Below are 17,646 nucleotides of genomic sequence, written 5' to 3' on the forward strand. Positions count from 1 at the left end.
TTTCTGCTATTGACCATTTTCTTTGACAAAACAACAACCAACTTTTCTTCTTTCCCTGCACTTGTTATGTGCTTGTAGCTTGGCTTACACTGTGCAAATATGCAATAAACTAATATGCGCTGTCCTTTGGCCTGAATTTCTTAAGTGCTGAATTGTACTCGCTACCAAAAATATCTGTGTTATCAGAAGTTTCCTTTTTTGCACCTTATGTAGAATGATAGCATTATAGTTTATGTCAGAAGGCATAGGAAAAGCATGTTTGATATCTTACTGACATCAGTGTAATATAATGTTATCTTCAAGAGATCACTGTTTCCATTAAACAGGATCGGTATGGATCAGTTTATTAAGCTGGTGATAACAATTTTGAATATATCTCCTGCAAGGTCAGCAGCTGCAAACAGCTCACCTGTTTCCAGTGATTTGTTGTATATATACTGGATAAAGTTGATGTGAGAGAGATGAGCAGCTTAATAAACTGTGGTGTTGGACTTAAATGGTATTGGTATTTTTATGTCAAAGTAGACTTTCCCAGTAGGTTTTCTCATCCCCAGCCAATCTCTGCCTGATTTTAACTATATAGACTTAAAAAAGAACATTTTATTTTGTCTTTCTGACTGTCTCAAATATCCTAAAACTTTCTTCCTCTGAGGTCAGATTGTAAGTTTTGCAGGGAGAAATGTTACGTAGCAGTCTGAGATTGTTATTTGAGCTTGCTGGTCGTTTTCAAGAATGACTTAAGTGCATCCATTATATGTAATAGAGGCTACATCTTTGGGGATTCATTACATTAGTTTTTTCCAGGAACTCAGTGGTAATGAGTTCTTGATAATGTGTTTTGCAACTGCTTTTAGCACATAAGAGACGAAATAGGATATTGTATAAATCGCAAACATTTATGTTTAGAGTGCAGGTCATTGCTCTAACCACAGTGCAGTAGTCTTCTGATATGGGCAATACTTTCATATACATGTGCCATTTTTCATAAAGTTTCTTATATAGTTTGAAATCCTTAAATCCTTAAGTCGCCTAAGCTTCTTTCCATGGAAGTTAAATTCCTTTCTTTCAGGATAGTGCAGTCCCTCCATGTAAGCAACTTCCCAAGCAACCCACCACAACATTCCAATGATGGATTTTGCAAGTTCTTGTTCTGAATGGTCACTGAACAAATTTAAAGCTTGACTGGGAGATTCTGCAACATACAACAAAAAGTTTTGCTAAAATGTTAAGGAATCAATAAAAATAAGATGCCAAATTTGTTCGAATAAATAGAACAGTTCAGTTGAGAGGGACCTACAAAGATCATCAAGTTCAACTGCCAAAGATGGTCAGTAATACCAGTGCTAAACTAGGCATGGTTTGAGGCCCCTAATAGGTACCAATTTGACTGCATACCCAGAAGACTGGCACTTCAACCAAGTAAATAACTGCAGCAGTGTAATCATCAAACTGTTCTCTCTGTTGCTAGGACAGGTGTGGATTCAGACTAAAGAAAACCCCATCACAAAGGCTAACACCCTGAAATATCTGTCTTAGAGCCTAAACAGAGAAAGACTTCGACTGTCTTGAATCATTTATGCAGGTTTTAATTGCTCTGCATATCTGGGCTAGCAGAAGTCTTGCACTAAAATTGTCCCTTCTGGTTGTTATCAGAGCTGAAAACTTCCAAAGTAGTGCTTTTTGTAAGGTAGGCCAGGCTTTTGGCTAAGTGTGGTTTGCACTCCATGTAGCAACATGAAATTTAAATAGCAGAGTTGACCACTCATCTTGTTCATTACATCTGGGGCCTGATCTCTGCAGGTAGCTAATTAAGGATGGCTCAGGGACCCTGCAGTTTTCTGCCCAGTGACCTGAGCTGGTGTCAAGACGTATAATGTGATACATAGAAAATGAGGAACATATCACAAGCTGCCCTGCTAATTTGTCCTGTGTTTGGCTATTGAGATGTGCAGATGAGTCTTCAGTGCTTTTGTGAGTGATAATCTGTCTAGAGCTTCTCCTCCAGTGCAAGGCTTGTGCTTCCTGCCAGACTAAATGGCATAGTCATTGATTCAGTCTCTTAATCCATGTGCTATAGTTACCTCTATGACCTCTCAGGTGTACAACAGGAAAAACAGTTGCCCATTTTCAATTCAGTGATTCTCTGATTTGAATTGAATCCTCTGGGCCCGCTTTTCTATGGTCAAATGTAGAGATAAAAAGCAGTAAGGAGAAGGATGTGATGAAACTCTCTTCCTTTGCATGCATCACTGAACTAGATGAAGAACTAGATCACAGAATCAGAGAATCACAGAATGGCTTGGGTTGGAAGGGACCTTAGAGTTCATCTAATTCCAGTCCCCCTGCCATGGGCAGGGACACCTCCCACCAGACCAGGTTGCCCAAAGCCCCATCCAGCCTGGCCTTGAGCACCTCCAGGGATGGGGCAGCCACAGCTTCTCTGGGCAACCTGTGCCAGGGCCTCACCACCCTCACAGTGAAGAATTTCTTCCTAATATCTCATCTAAATCTCCCCTCTTTTAGTTTAAAACCATTCACCCTTGTCCTGTCATTGTCTGCCTGAGCAAGAAGTTGCTCTCCATCTCTTTATAATAAGCCCCCTTTAAGTATTGAAAAAGGGGGTCTCCCTGGAGCCTTCTCTTCTCCAGGCTGCACATGCCCAGCTCTCTCAGCCTTTCTTCCCAGGAGAGGTGCTCCAGCCCCCTGACCACCCTCACGGCCCTCCTCTGGCCCCGCTCTCACAGCCCCACACCCTCCTTGTGCTGGGCCCAGCCCTGGACGCAGCACTCCAGGTGGGGCCTCACGAGGGCAGAGCAGAGGGGCACAATGCCCTCCCTCCCCTGCTGCCCACCCCTCTGCTGGTGCAGCCCAGGACGCAGTTGGCCTTCCGGGCACACGCTGCTGGCTTGTGTCGAGTTTTTTGTCCACCAGAACCCCAAGTCCTTCTCTGCAGGGCTGCTCTCAGTGAGCTCTTCTCCCAGTCTGTGCTCGTGGCTGGGATTGCCCCAACCCAGGTGCTGCACCTTGCACTTGGCCTAGTTGAACCTCATTAGGTTCACATGGGGCCACTTCTCAAGCCTGCCCAGGTCCCTCTGGATGGCATTCCTTCTTTCTTTTGTATCAACTGCACCATTCAGCTTGGTGTCATCTGGAAACTTGCTGAGGGTGCACTTGATCCCATTGTCTGTGTCACTGATAAAGATATTAAACAGCACCGGTCCCAAGACTGTTGTTACATGGCTGCATAGCTCGTGGATCCTATTCTGAGTTAGCTCTTTTTTAATGGTAGATGGCAAATGGAGGACATATCCAGGCGGAACCAGATACCTATCTCCATCCAACCCGTCCAGTAATGCCCTTTCTCCAGCATCCTGTGCTTGATTTTAGTTAAGGGAATCTTAGACTTTTACATCCATGTGATTTTCTTTCCCTTGATGAAAGTTTGGCTAGTCAATTGTGAGCGGTGCTGTAGAAACTACAGAAAGAAGGCTTGTTGTGATTTTCTTTAACCTTCTTTAACAAGGCAACTAACTGAAAACTAGACTCTGATTTTTCTGAAATAAATGCTGTTGTACTTAGCACTGACAAGCTTGCCCCTATACATGTAACTTGGCAATAACTGGAACTGCAACACATTTGGTAGGACTAGGGTGATGTCTCCTTAGAACTCCAGAGCAACCTTGGTTTCCTTGAAGGTTTTCCATGTCTCTTGCCAGCTTAAGGAGGAGTGAGTGTTAAGCTGAAATCTGTGCTGAGGACTGACATTTCATCTCTGTCTTTAGTAGTAGTGCGTTTTGGAAAAGGTCTTGCATGGAAATTGGTTTGTAAGATTTGCTAGACTTCAGGCACGCATGATTTCTTTTGACACTGGAAATGCAAGTAGTGTAGATTTCTAATCTGGAAGATGTTAGTATTAAGGAATGTTTATATAAACTGCTTGGTAGTTTTACACTCGTGGTACATTTTAGCAAAATCTGTGGGGCGAACCTCAAATAAATGTATTGTTGACTAAGCAGATGGGGCTAATCACAGTTGTGTAATGCAGGTGAAGAACTCCTGAAAGTTGTTGCAAGAATTTTCATCATCTTCTTCTTGCCCTATATTTTTTTTTTTTGAGTCTTATCTGCTGAAGGCATAAAAATGCCAAAGTTTGTAGGGAGAGCATAAGGAGTGGTGATCCTGTAGTTTTAAGGCCATAGTTGGGAAAAGAAAAAAAAAAGGCTGTTTTCTTCCTCAAACTCCGGCTATAGTCTTGTCTTCAAAACTGAGATTGTTGGAGATAACTTTGGGAATGATGCATGGTAGGCTGCTGTAGCAGCCTACTGCTACATCTTGCCTTTTAGTCTGAGGTGAGAGAACTTCTGCAGACTTTCCAGTAGTAAACTGGGAATACTAGATAGTATCTATTGTCAGAAATGTATAACTCTTAATTTCCTTCAAATCAGGCTGTTACACAAGCATGGTTATTTATGTATTTATAGTGTGGTAGGATTTAAAAAAAGGGTCCCCAGGATTTCAGTAAGTCTCTGAATGTCACTCAGGATGGAACTAAAACTAAAATTTTAGTGTTGATGATAGTTTATAAAGGTTGGTGGAAAAAGTGGCAAAGTTTTTTGGGACTTTCCTAGTATGATTCTTTCTTCTTATCTTTGAAGTCTGACAGTACCTCACTATGTTGCTTATCCAGCAGTTCTACTCATGAAAAATGTGTTGGTTTTTTTTTTGTTTGTTTTGTTTTCTGAAAAAAAAGAGGAAGTTCTTAAAGTTTAACACATGATTTCTCCTGGTTTGGAAAGTATCATACAGGGTTTTTTTTAGGTAGAATTTCTGCCACAGAGCATCTGGGATATTTCAGTAGTTTCAATAGTCATGCATAATTTTGTTTAATTGGAAAATTAAGTTTGACATAAATAAGAAAAGATTTTCCAAGTACAAATCTATAATGAAAAAGGTTAACAACATTGTTGGATGAATTTAACCAGTCTGCCCACATCAAGTCTCTTAACTGAAAAATTAGTATTACTTTTTTATTATTATTATTATTTTTTAACTTAGATGAGCACTCATTAGCGGAAACAAGATATAAATGGATGTGATGTGAAAAGAATCATTTTTTTTTTTCTGATAGGTTTATGAATAGCACTTGGTTTGGGGACTTTCTTGAGCACATTGTGAACTGAAAAGTTCACTGAAAAGCTGACATTTTTGTACCAAAGTTCAGTAAAAGATGGTGACGTATTGTAGTATTGTTGGTTTTCTACTAAAAACTAGCCATTTTTTTCATTTCTGACATAACGAGAATTCAATCTTGACTCTGAAAATTAATCCACCTGTTCAATCCGTGCATTTACTCTAAAATAATTCATGCCCATCTTACCAACCCCTTCTTGTTTTGGAGAAATGACAAATGAATTTCATACTAACACTTTCAAATGTTAATATGCAGTGCAGATTTTCTGAGGTTTCTGTGGCTGTAGAAAGGTAGATGTAGCCTTTGTGAAAAGTGTGCACAGAATGTTATATATGGTTTCATTTTTCAATCTGTATAAAAATAATTATTTCAAGCTGCTTAATTCCACTCTTTTCTATGTCTTCATAATGGAACATTTTCCTAATAAAATGAAAGGATTCTTATTTCAGAGGAATAGATAGCAAATTTTGCTAAGACTTTTATTTAATCACAATGTATTTATATAGTGTTTATTCTACAAAGGACTGCTATTTGAGTATGCCACTTGCTCAGCATGACCAACACAAGGATTTTAGAGTTTTTCAAAGCTGGATTTTACAGATAAAAGAAGAAGATTTCCACCAAACGGAGATGAAAATTCATTAGTGCAGTTGGGGATCATTAGCACAGCTGGGCATTCCATTCTGCTCCTCTGACCATTGGACCAGTAAAAATTGAAAAAGGATGTTGTTAAAGCTGTTATTAATGCTGGAAGAGTTTTACTGCAAAAATTTCTTGTCTGTTGTCACTCACACAGAGCTGGGTCCAAAAAAAAAAAAGTATTAGAAATATTTCAACTGATATGATTGCTTCAGTGGTGGCTACAAAGAGATTTGCATTTCTGCTTTTTATATTTTCCTTTGGGATGTGACTGTCATCTCTCTGAGAATATTTCTCCCAGCTCTCTAGTCATCATGGATATCCACATTAGGAGACTGAACCTTTTTAGAGTGAAAAACAAATGCTTACGTTTTCTATTGCTCTCTAAAGGGAAGTTGTCCTACATGCCTGTAGATGTTATTTCCACTTTCCCTTGAGAAACTGGGGATGTGTGTGCTTGTTGATTAAGACAGGCATCATAGGGCCACAGATCAAGTGACGTTGCTGCACAGAAGCTCTAATCCATCACATCCTACTGAGCATTTGATTGCTGTATTAGAGAGGAGGGGGAGATTGTTCTTTTTCTCCAGAAACTGTGAAAGGATTTGTACTTAGAAGTCAAGCAAAATATGTTTTTGAAAGATATTGCAGTGTTTTGGGTTATGATTGTTGCAGGTAAGTATTTTTCCATCTGCCAGACAGAGAGGCATTCATTGTATGCTCTAAGCATTTGTTGTTATTGGATTGTTTTTGTTAAGCAACACTTGCTAGTGCCATAGAATCTTTTCCAGTTAATGTTGTTTGCAGTTAGCACATTTCTAGACATGTGTTGCATGGCTAGATCATAATTGTTGCCTTTTTTTCATTTTTGTAAATAAACTTTCTTCTTTTTCTTTTTTTTTCTCTCTCTCTTTTTTTTTTTTTCTTTTTTTTCTTAATTTCTGTAGGACCTGGGGATAACGAAAGTGGGTCATATGAAGCGAATTCTCCAGGGAATTAAAGAGCTCGGCAAGAACACCCCTTTGTCTGACGTGTAATTATGCTGGTACTCTCCTGAGAGAGAGAGGGAAAGTTGCTGGAGAAGCAGAGCTGTTGCAGGCACTTAGCTGTCTTTGTATACTGTATGGAAGAATAAGCACTGGTGTATTTGTACAGGCTGGTGTCTCTGAATGATTGTATGGTGAACAGCTTGTTGCAAGAGCAAAAAAGGATTTGTGCCAAAAAAAAAAAAAAAAAGAAAAAAAAAAAAAAAAGGAAAAGGTTATACGTTCCATGAAGGCATTTTCTTGGTGTTCAAACTTGGCCAGTTCAGATAAGCACATTTTGGTAAATCAGTTGGTTGACGGTGAACTGCACTGACTGGAAAATATAATCGAGAAATGATCGCTTTGCTTACATGCAGCTCAGTATGCCTCTCTTTACGACGCAGCAAGATGCCACCGTACAGCATGAGGTTGTCTGGTAGTCCTTTCCAGGCATGGCTTCCATAAAACCTCCCGTGCAGGAGACTGAGAGGTGGCCGCTTTCGAGGTTCAACACGCGAGTCTAGCAATGCCTCAGGTACCTCGCACTCACGGGCCACGCAGGACGGGGAAAGATACCTTGTTATACCATGAATGCAAACTGTAATGCATGGTGTGCCTGCCTGAATTGTCTGTCGTTCCGTTGCATGACACTTCTGATACTTTAAACACTTGAACAACTTTTATATCGGTTTGAATGAGATTTAATTTATTACTACTTGAGTGTCCTTTTTTTGGTTTCAGGCACTTTTCTATTCTTCAGTGTTGTGTTATTCCTAAATGTGTTCTATGGCAAAGGATGTGTGGGTGTGGAAACTTAGCATTTGTGCCATATTCAGCAAATTATATGCATTATATATGATTGAAACACTGTACAGTTAGATTTTTAAATATACCATGTACAGAAGGTGTATCAGGTAACTAACTTATGAGTATTTTTGAAAGACCGGTACCTCACAAAAATATCAATTGGCTTCCTGCATGGAAAATTATAAAGAATTTTCTCATGGTGCATTTAATATAGTTATTCAGTTATCTTAAACATCTGTAGCTTATTTGAACTTGTAGGAACTAATGGTTTTATTTATTCTATTGTTCTAAAAGCAGGTTGAAAGATTAATGAAAATTTTTATGGGAAAATTTAAAGTATTTATCATAAGTAAGAAAAGTATTAAAATGTAGCATCAGATTTGATTTTTGTGGGGTAAAAGCTTTTACTCATTACTAATTTACTATTAATTTAAAAATTTCTATGTATGCATTTCTTTACAGAGGCATCAATTTGTTTCTTGTCAGCACTCCTACATCAGTAGATCATAAAAAAATTTAAAAACTCTAAAGTTTTACACTATGCATGCAAAGATGAATCACATGCAAGCCAATAATCTATGAGTGTAAACAGGTTAAAAAATGAAAAACATCTTTGTTTAGTAATTGCATTAGACTAGAGTTTATAAGGTTATTTACAGTTTACTTAAACAAAACATAGCTTCATAATTGAATTTCCTGGTTAATTTCTCACAAAGTATTAATCCAGTAGAAAAATAATGTGCTTTATATTTTATATAAATATGAAATATATCTAGGGGTTAAGACACAAAAAAACCTACTTAAATGTTTGAGATGAGATGATAATTGCATCACAGGCCAGAGAACTCGCCCAGAACCTTTGTCTCCTTGCTGTTCTGATCAACGTGGCATTCCCACCAGAGGAACACTTGACTTATGCTTTATCAAATATCTCTGTTGATTCTTACAGGTTAAGGAGTATGCTAATATGTATTTCTGTTTTCCTAGTAGACAATAGAGTAAGGTTTCATTTGTTTGGTCAAAAGCTTTTCCCCATTTAAAGGGGACAACGTCACGTACCACATCCTGGTTTTGTCATCCTTTTCTCATGAGGATGATGGGAATCATCCCTTGGAAAATCAGATGTGTTCCCTTCATTGTTTTATCACAAGCGATGTTAAAAAGCAGTAAAACAGTCTTAGTTTATATCCAGTTGGAGTAGTATGTGCTCTTGCTGCTGTAGGTTAAACCAGCACCACTCTGGGAGCTTTGTGGACATAATCGATTGTTCTGGTCAACAAACAAAAGTAAAGGGCTATGTTCCATTAGGTTTTCAGTAAAAAACAACACAAAAGCTGCTTGTCAAGTGACATTATTTTCATGCTGATGTATTAAAAGCATATGTAAACAATGGAAAGTTATGCAAACAACGGAAAGATATATTTTTTAATGTACTTGACGTTGACCCCTTTAATGATGTTCAGATGGCATCTGTCAAGTCTTCACAAGTTGTATTTCCTTTACTCTTTTTTTTTTTTTTTTTCTTTCTCTGTAAGCTGTGATATGTTTTAATGTGCAGCAGCATTCTAATATGTCGATGTTATGGTAGACGATGTAGTTAGTATTCCTGGTGAAGTCAAGGATATAATTCATAAAAGAACCTTCTTTGCTTTCCTGATTGTAGGATTCACCCTCTCCACAACTTTCAGTCTTGCTATATGCAATGTGGTAAGATGGGCTACAGAGCAGAATATCTTAAGGCAACATGATGATGGCTATAGAGGCCAAAATGAGTATATTAAAAAATCAGAGGTGCTTTTAGGCAGGGAGAATGACCAAGTGTTGTTTTGTAATGCGATTTTCTTATGACACTCTTAGATTACCTCAGTATAGGACAACTTGTCTTTGCAAAGTTCCATTTTTTTAAGTGACCACCAAAGAATTCAACTTTGATTGTCCTAAAGCAAAGGTTTTTTTTTAAAACGTGCAAATAGAAAAAGTATTTTAAGCATCAGTTATGCTATATTTAATAGCATGATCTGTATGCCCAGGAGAGCACGTTTTATGCAGCTCTATGCCTTAGAATAGTTTTGAATATCAATTCCAAATGCATTTGATAAGGAGACTCAAAATATTTTATGGGATTTTGCTACTGAGGTCATGGGTTATAACTGTCTTATGTGACGTGGCTTTTCTAAGGAAAGATTTTTGAACACAGTGTTAACTATCTCATGATTATTGCAGATTTCCAAGTATTGTTTTTTTCCTTAGCACTGTCAAAATCTCAGCTCCTAGAACTGAAAGACATACATAGATTGTATGTTAGCAAACAGAATTCTTTATAATTTAATCCCAATGTTTAAAGGGCTTTAAAGCATACTTCCTAATATTTCATTACAAATAAGATAAGCCAATTCCCTAGAAGTAGTTAATTTTCTAGAAAGCTAGTTAATCCCAGTAGCTTTTGTGGAGCCTGCTTCAACATGCTAGATTCATGAAGACAAAAAACACTGTATAGTGTTTACTGGATTAATTTTTCTTTTCCCAATAGTCCAATATACTTAACCTCTGTGGTCAGTCAGCATACCTTAAAATCTGTGAAGGCAATGCCAAGCAATCAACATTTTTTGAAGTGGATGGTATTCATGTAGATTAATGTGCTATGCTTCAGAAAGTGGAAGAGAAGGTTTTTAAATGACAGTAGATCTCTTAGCACGTGTTTATGTTTTGTCATTTTCAAGTAGATTTTTTTTCCGGCTTTTTGTGTTCAATTGTTATAGCAGCCTCTGATTTGGGTGATGCATGTATTGCCTTGGTAATACGTAACGCCTTCTTTTTATCTTTTTAGAAACTGAATGAAGTCAGGCAAGCTCATGGTTTTATTTATTTATTTTTTACAATACTTCAAAGAAAAAAACTTGTTCAAAAATGATTTTTTTACTATGATGGCAACTGCAAATTTTCTTTATGATACGTTTTTGTGTATTTCTCATTTCAGTATGTTTTATTTCTTCTCCTAAACACCTCTTTCTTTCAAAGAAAAATATTTTAAACCTCTGGAAGAACAGTAAAAGATAAAGCATGTGATCAAAACCCTTCCCAGACAATTTTAATCCAGTATTTCTTACTTTGGGACTGGAGTAAATATCCTTGGCCCTATAAATAATAAATAGAAAACATCTTTCTATCTCCATCCCTGCCCAAGGAAATTCAGGCTGTAATGTTTGTAACAGTAATTCAAGTAAGAGGAATTTATTTATTTTATTTTATTTTATTTTTTATAATGTCCTATTTCATATATTCCTTTTTTTTTTTTTTGTAGAGAAATACAAAACCTGACAGTTTTTACTTTTTAGTTGAACTCAGTGATGCTTATTCAGTTAATGAAAATTTCATTATGCCCTGATAATGCACAGATCTTGTTGCAAGGCTAAAATAATCAGCATTTTTCATTGCATCTAGACAGGAAACCTTCACATGTAATGGAAAAGTAATATTTAAACCAACTAGGAGAGGAAGTATAGCAGTGTTACTTTTAAAATAAATTTAAAACTACATATTATATATAGATAATTTCACAAAGGACATACAAGAAAAACAACAACAACAAAACCCACAGTGATTCCGTTTTGCTTGATGCTTGCTATTAATGATTGCATTACTAATGTTTGCTGCTTTTTCTCCATTGCTCTATCTGTGCCCCTGAGTATTAAGTTCTTGAATACAAGTTTGAGAGTTCTGGTAACTAATAATTAGCAGTGTAAAGTGTATTTGTGAAAGTTGCAAGCAATGTATGTTGTTAAGGATAACTGAGCTGGAGCAATATATTTAGTGTACAACCAGGAAATCATCTTGTCACTGAGAGCCCCAGAAAACTGTATTAATTTTGTTTTTATTTTTTCACCCCAACATACCTCTCAACTGCCATGTCCTGAGTGTTGCATTTATACCATGGGCTCTCCCATTTTTTGATTGTTTTCATAGATTGTATGTTTTGTGGTATGATTTTCATATCATCAAGGTTTGATGCTGCTTATGCTAACTGCAAAGATTTGATGTTTGCAGGAACTGTAAATGACTGTATTGCTGTCTTAGGTAAAAGGAGGAGTTTTTGATGACGCAAGGAAGCTGAGGAGTTTGGACAGGACTTTAAATCTGTCTGCTGCCTCTTCAGAGCTGAATGATAGTGTCAGTAGGATTGATAAAGCATCATGTGGTAATTATCAATAGAAGATCTTTACTGGTTGTATAAATTCATGTATTTATATATAGAGCATAGTGTGGAACTTGATCTTTTCTACAAAAAGAAAAAAAATTTTCTAGTTCTTTTCTACTACTGTTGCATTAGGTTTAATAGCTCTGTTAATGGTTAGCTTATGTACTTGAAATGCTCATTTCTGCCATACAGAAGCCCAGTCTGTTTCTCAGAAATTGTATTCCATTTGGAAACCATCTGGATTGTTCCAGGAGTATTCCTGCTGCCAGTTGGAGCTAATACCACCATTCACAGTAACTTTTGTAGGCTTAAATTGATTGCCCGCAATTTTATAATCAAAAAAATTCATTTGAATTTTTCTTTAAATATGTAGAACTAAACTCAAAACGTGATCCTTTCATTATCTGTAAAAGTGTGTGTGTATATATATATATATATGTATGTATGTATATATATATTAGCACTGTTAACACTTTAGCAAACTAGCAAAGTGCTGGCAATTACCGACCTGGGGGTATCCCTGGACAAACTGTAATGAATTTAGCTGCAGTGCTTAAAGAGCTACCACCTTCAGAGCAGCCAAGGGAAAATTCTTATATTTACATGGTAGAACGATAAAAATCTCATTCAAATAGTTGAAGACATTGTTTCCCAGTTGACACACACTTTTTATGTAAGCATTTGGGTGGGATTTTGAGTTCATGTTCATGTAACCTTTTGCTTATATTAGCAAGGGCAGAAGAAGCTGGTGTGTAATTTGTGTTTAACACAGGTCGTGTCTGTACTCATGTTCCCGCACTGCTTCCCAGCTCCTGTGCCTGGATAACTTCCCGGCTGCTTGGCAAGATGAGACCCTCACACGTCTCCCCCACTTTCCATTCAGAGTAGCTGGACAGGCAGGCTAGGAAAGATCTGCAGGATGCTCCAGGACGTCTCCTAGACTAACCAAGGCTTCAGGCCTCTAAGTCTCCTATAGCCATAGTGAGCTAAAATCCTCCAGGTTGTACTCCTGCAATCTCTGCTGAAAGCGTGATTTGGTTTGCCATCGCGCTAACAATTAACACTATCTACTAGAATGCCCTTTGAAAGAGAAGTGCTTGGGTAACTTCATCAACTCTGTCAGATTTTTGAAACTACTAAAACTTACGATAGCTATTAGTAGGACAGGTATGCAACTGATAATTCTACAGAACAAATACTTTGGAAAAATACTGTAGTATGACTGAAAGATTAGTGATAGGATTGAAAAGAAACTGAAAGTAAAATATGGTACAAAGCTTAAAGCCATTTTATTTATTTTTTTTTACCAAATAAAGACCTCCACAATGCTCCAATTCCCAACTATGAACATTTGAAGGGAATTAGCATTGTAAATCCTACTTTTAGTCAACTAGAATAATTAGATTGGAAACTTTTTAGTTATTAATAACCCGATAATGACTTTAACAGGGAAAGGGTTATAGGTAATACTATGTTTTTCTCCCTCCCTGCATTAGTTGCAGTAAGCTTGGCATGGGACTGCTTCTTATTGCAGCTGTGGTCAATTATTATGTGAATATAGAGGTTGAGGAAAACTCTTAGAAGCTGCTTGGTTTTGTTTCTTCTGTGAGGGAGAATACACGTGCTGACAAGATATGACATGGGGGGTCTTAGTGAGATTTTTAAGATATCAGAGCTTCTTCTCAGATGATTTGTGAATGTTTATGATGAGTACGTAGATGTGGAAACACTCTCCCAGAAGGTTTCCAGTGGCACTGTCCTCTCACAAGATGCCATCTCTCTCTATTGAAGTAGGTATTTCAATATTCTTTATGTTGTACCATAACTCACATGCATATCAACTATCTTAATAAACAAATAGTGTCTTACATACCAGTAAAATCCAAAGGATAAACATATAGTGTCTTAAATACCAGTAAAATTCAGAGTATAAGTAAGCACTTGCTTTCTCTCTCTCCACTGACAGTTATTTTTTTCAGAATACATTCATTGGTATTCTTCATTTGGGAAGGGTAGAAAGTTTCCATAGGATGTCCAGAGTAGGTTATCTTTAAATCTGAGTGCTATGGAATTGCTGTGGATGTTCTGGCATTTTCAAAAAGCTAATTTCTTCTAAGGGTATTCCAGAGGTACTGAGAGGATCCTAGCACAACATGAGGTTTCTCTTATTAGCCAGGCTTGTCTCTTAAAGTAGTATTCCAGCCAAGTGCAGCCATTAGTTCTGCAATAACATTCACTTATTTGCTTGAGTAAATGCGTAAAGTACACATGTAAATGTTGCTGGATGCATCCCATTCAGAGATGTGACACTATAGTTTTCTACATAGCTCATATGTTTGGGTCTGAATATATTCTGAAGCAAAAAGCTGAAATAAGCAATTTCTGCTTTTCCGCTTTTTTTTTATACTTTCATCGATTAGAAGATGAAAATACATAACGTAGTTTGTACTGTTCTAGTCAGGTGGAAAAAAAAATAAAAATCACAGAATCAAAGGATAGTTTAGGTTGTAAAGGAGCTGTGGAGGTCATCTTGTCCAACCTGTGTGCTCAGTAGCTTCTGCTGTTCATTTCCCCTTGGTCCTGCTTACCCCACAGAGAAATTCGTTGTCTTTGCAAATATGCAGACTAAGGCCACAGACCGTTGGCACTTACACGTGTGCTTGGCTTCAAACAGCACTTTAGTCCCCCTTCGAGATTGCTCATGTATTTTAGTTTTAGCATTGACGTGTAAGCCTACAAGAGATTTGGATAGGTAGAAATTGTTCTTCTCATGAAAGTCATCATCAGACTGATCATTGGTAGACTTCTGAATGCCATACCTATGAATGTTGTTCTCTTGCCAGTATTTGCGTGTGCATGTGTGTATATATGCAGTATCTAGTTGGTAGCGTGTGCACGCACACCTGTACATATATATGTATATATATACCCTGGTTTTGCCCAGTATAATGACGCCAACTTATGTGTAGAGCCAAAAAACTTAAATATATACAATGCTTGAGATGCTGCATTGTTTTTATTATAATATTTTTATATCAGATGAATTGCAGGATGTTTACAGATGCTTATTAATATTTAACTTATACAATGGAGTGGCAGGATGTTTGATTGTTGTCAGCTAAAGAATTGTACAAGATTCTGGGTGAAATTTTGGCTTTGTTGAAATCCTTGGCAAAACTCCTATTGATCTCGCTGGGGCCAAGATTAAACCCCTCTGAATCTATTGTTTACTGGCTATTTTCCTACTGTGATTTTTTTTTTTTTTGAATGATTGAAATGTATTTATTTTTCCCAATGTGAAATCTGCAGTTGCTATTTGGATTTTTTTTACAGAACCTGCAAAATACAACACAGGTGGGAATACATGCCTCATTGAATGTACAGACTTTTTCATTGTTCTGGTCCTTGAATATGTCTAAGAAAATAGCTTCTAAAATAACTTTTGTAAGATTTAATATAGAATCTTCTAAAATAGATCATTTTTCATATCTTTCTCCACAAAGATGGCATGCAGTGTAGTAAGTGAAGGTGAAGAATTATTTATACAGTTCACCTGGCTCTGCTGATCTGGAGTGAAACATAAAGAACCTTGTCCAAAAGTACCTTATCTAAACAAACAAAAAAACAACCCAACTGTATATTATATAGTGTTTTAAACTTCTAATCAAGACATGGGGGTATCTTCAGAGCCAGTCTGTAGAATTATTCTTTTAATATTTCATGAGTGAATACAATTATGCAAATACTAAGTGGTAGGGTAAGTTAGACAACTGCTTGACATTAAAGAAAGCACTTATTAAGAGACAGAAGGATCAGTTCTTCTAGCACCAGGGAGGAAAAATACTGTAATGCAGTGCTTCCTAAATCCCCTTCCAGGGTATCTTTTAATTCTGTATGCTCCAAGTATATTCTTCCTGTAAAGAGACAGAAGGCTGTGTAACAGCCTAATAAATACAAATTATTATTATTTTTTTTTCATCTGAGGCTAAAAATTTTGTTTTCAAACAAGAGCTATTGTGCACTTTGAAATATACGTGTCTGGAACAGGTAAGTTTGCATTCATTGTAGGTAGCCATTCTGGGGATACAGCAGGACTTGCAAAATGAGGTAGTTATCAGCAATGTTACCAAATGTTATCAGAAGCTGAAGAAGTAGGGAGCCAGCCTTATTCCCCTGTGAGGCTCTTTCTGAAGACATCTGTACAGAATGCCCACCCCTAGGCTTCTTTTGCTGTAACTTTGTTTAAGAAAGGATAATATTCCGATTCACACTCGTCCCCTTGCTAATAAGGAAGGAAGTATGCACGCTGGTTGAACTTTCCAGGATTTTGTCTCTGTTGGCTATAGAAACCTGAAAAGAATGATCAGCAGTGGCTTACGAAGGATACACAGGGCTCTGCCTGGGCTCGCTGGTCTGGTAATGGGGATCTGATTGCAGATTTGGGATAAAAGCTCCCATTGTGCTCCCTCTGTGGTCAGTCTCCATGGTTATTAGTGGGAGCAGGTGGGTGCCCAAGTGAGCAGATAGCTTTCCTTTTGCATGTGCGTTGTCTTTCTGTAATTGTAATCAGGAATGGGGTTCAGGACTCGACGTTATTTGTCTGAAAGGCCATGACGAGTAAAGGATATCAGAGGAAATGAGGAGGCAGGGGCTGGAGGTCAGGGTTCTGCTTTTGGTTTCCTGATGCTAGGTTGATAGGACTGGGGGCAAGCTGGTTACCCTCAGTATGCCTTGCTGGCTCTGCCTGAGGCAGGAAGGATGCTTACCAGCCTGAACAGCCCCCGAGACCTATAGATGAGTGGTGGTCTACGAGTGGCTAAGTTTTACTGACACTGTTGTATGTAGTATAAATAAATTAATTTGTCCGTAACACTGCAAAAAAAAAAAATAATTGCTTTTTCTGGTTTCTGTTCTGACTATTTAATGACCTACTACATTCTGGGTAGTCAGTTTTGAAGCTTAGCAATTGCTATTGTACTTACAATTACACACATAGTGGGCTCTGTTTGCTGCAGAAAAGAGTAAAACTTTAAACTGCCTGACAAAACTTGCCAATGAAGTATATCTAACAGAGCAGGGGTGTAACTTTTGGCTTTATTTACTTGTAATAATGGTAAGGAACAGTGAATTTTGTTTGTTTACATACTGTTTACAATGGCACAGTTTTATTTTTAATATATTAAAACAATTGAGGTATTTATTGCATATACTATTTTAAAGATGTTTTATGTGTTTTCACCTTTGGAATATATTGTTACATTTCCTTGTACAGATAATTTGGGTGGCTTTGTTAATATAGTTAGTAATTTTTATGACTACTAAGTGACCAGTTTTCCGTGCCTTTTTATTGTTGAATGCATGATTACATATTTATTATTGTATGGAAGTCACTGAGATGTGTATTTTTGTATTCTGCTGGAAGCAATGGTTGATTTTATTGTACATGATAAGAGATGCCTTGTATAATGGGCGCTCATATGAGATCTTCCTTCTCAAATAAACAGAATACATTCGATGTATGTAAGTCCTTGAATTCTTTCTGTGTCTGGAAATTGATGGAGATCCTTCAACACCATTACACTGAATTTTAGATGTTATCCACTCAAAATGTGGGCTGGTAGCAATGTCATCAAATCTAAAACAAAATTCCCCATTGAAATCAATACAATACTAAGTTCTTGGCACGCTGTAAGCCTTTGTAATTTAAAAGAAAACTCTGTATGTTAAAGCTAAATAAAATGTGGATGAATGACTATCAAGCATCATTTCTATTCAGTCTGCCAAACATT

At 37.2% G+C, this 17,646-nt stretch overlaps 1 protein-coding gene across 4 annotated transcripts in view; it reads left to right on the forward strand.

Annotated features, from left to right (window-relative positions):
• Positions 1–17,372, forward strand: part of DGKH (diacylglycerol kinase eta) — a 176,919-nt gene extending 159,547 nt beyond the window's left edge. For all 4 annotated transcript variants that reach the window (XM_048047719.2, XM_066988266.1, XM_066988272.1 and 1 more), the window contains one exon: positions 6,778–17,372. In XM_048047719.2, the coding sequence (XP_047903676.1) occupies positions 6,778–6,867 (90 nt within the window). In that variant the 3' untranslated portion in view covers positions 6,868–17,372. The remainder of the gene's footprint in view (positions 1–6,777) is intronic.
• The last annotated feature ends 274 nt before the right edge of the window (positions 17,373–17,646 follow it).

This window comes from Anser cygnoides, chromosome 1 (genome assembly GCF_040182565.1).
Source record: "Anser cygnoides isolate HZ-2024a breed goose chromosome 1, Taihu_goose_T2T_genome, whole genome shotgun sequence".
NCBI lineage: Eukaryota > Metazoa > Chordata > Aves > Anseriformes > Anatidae > Anser > Anser cygnoides.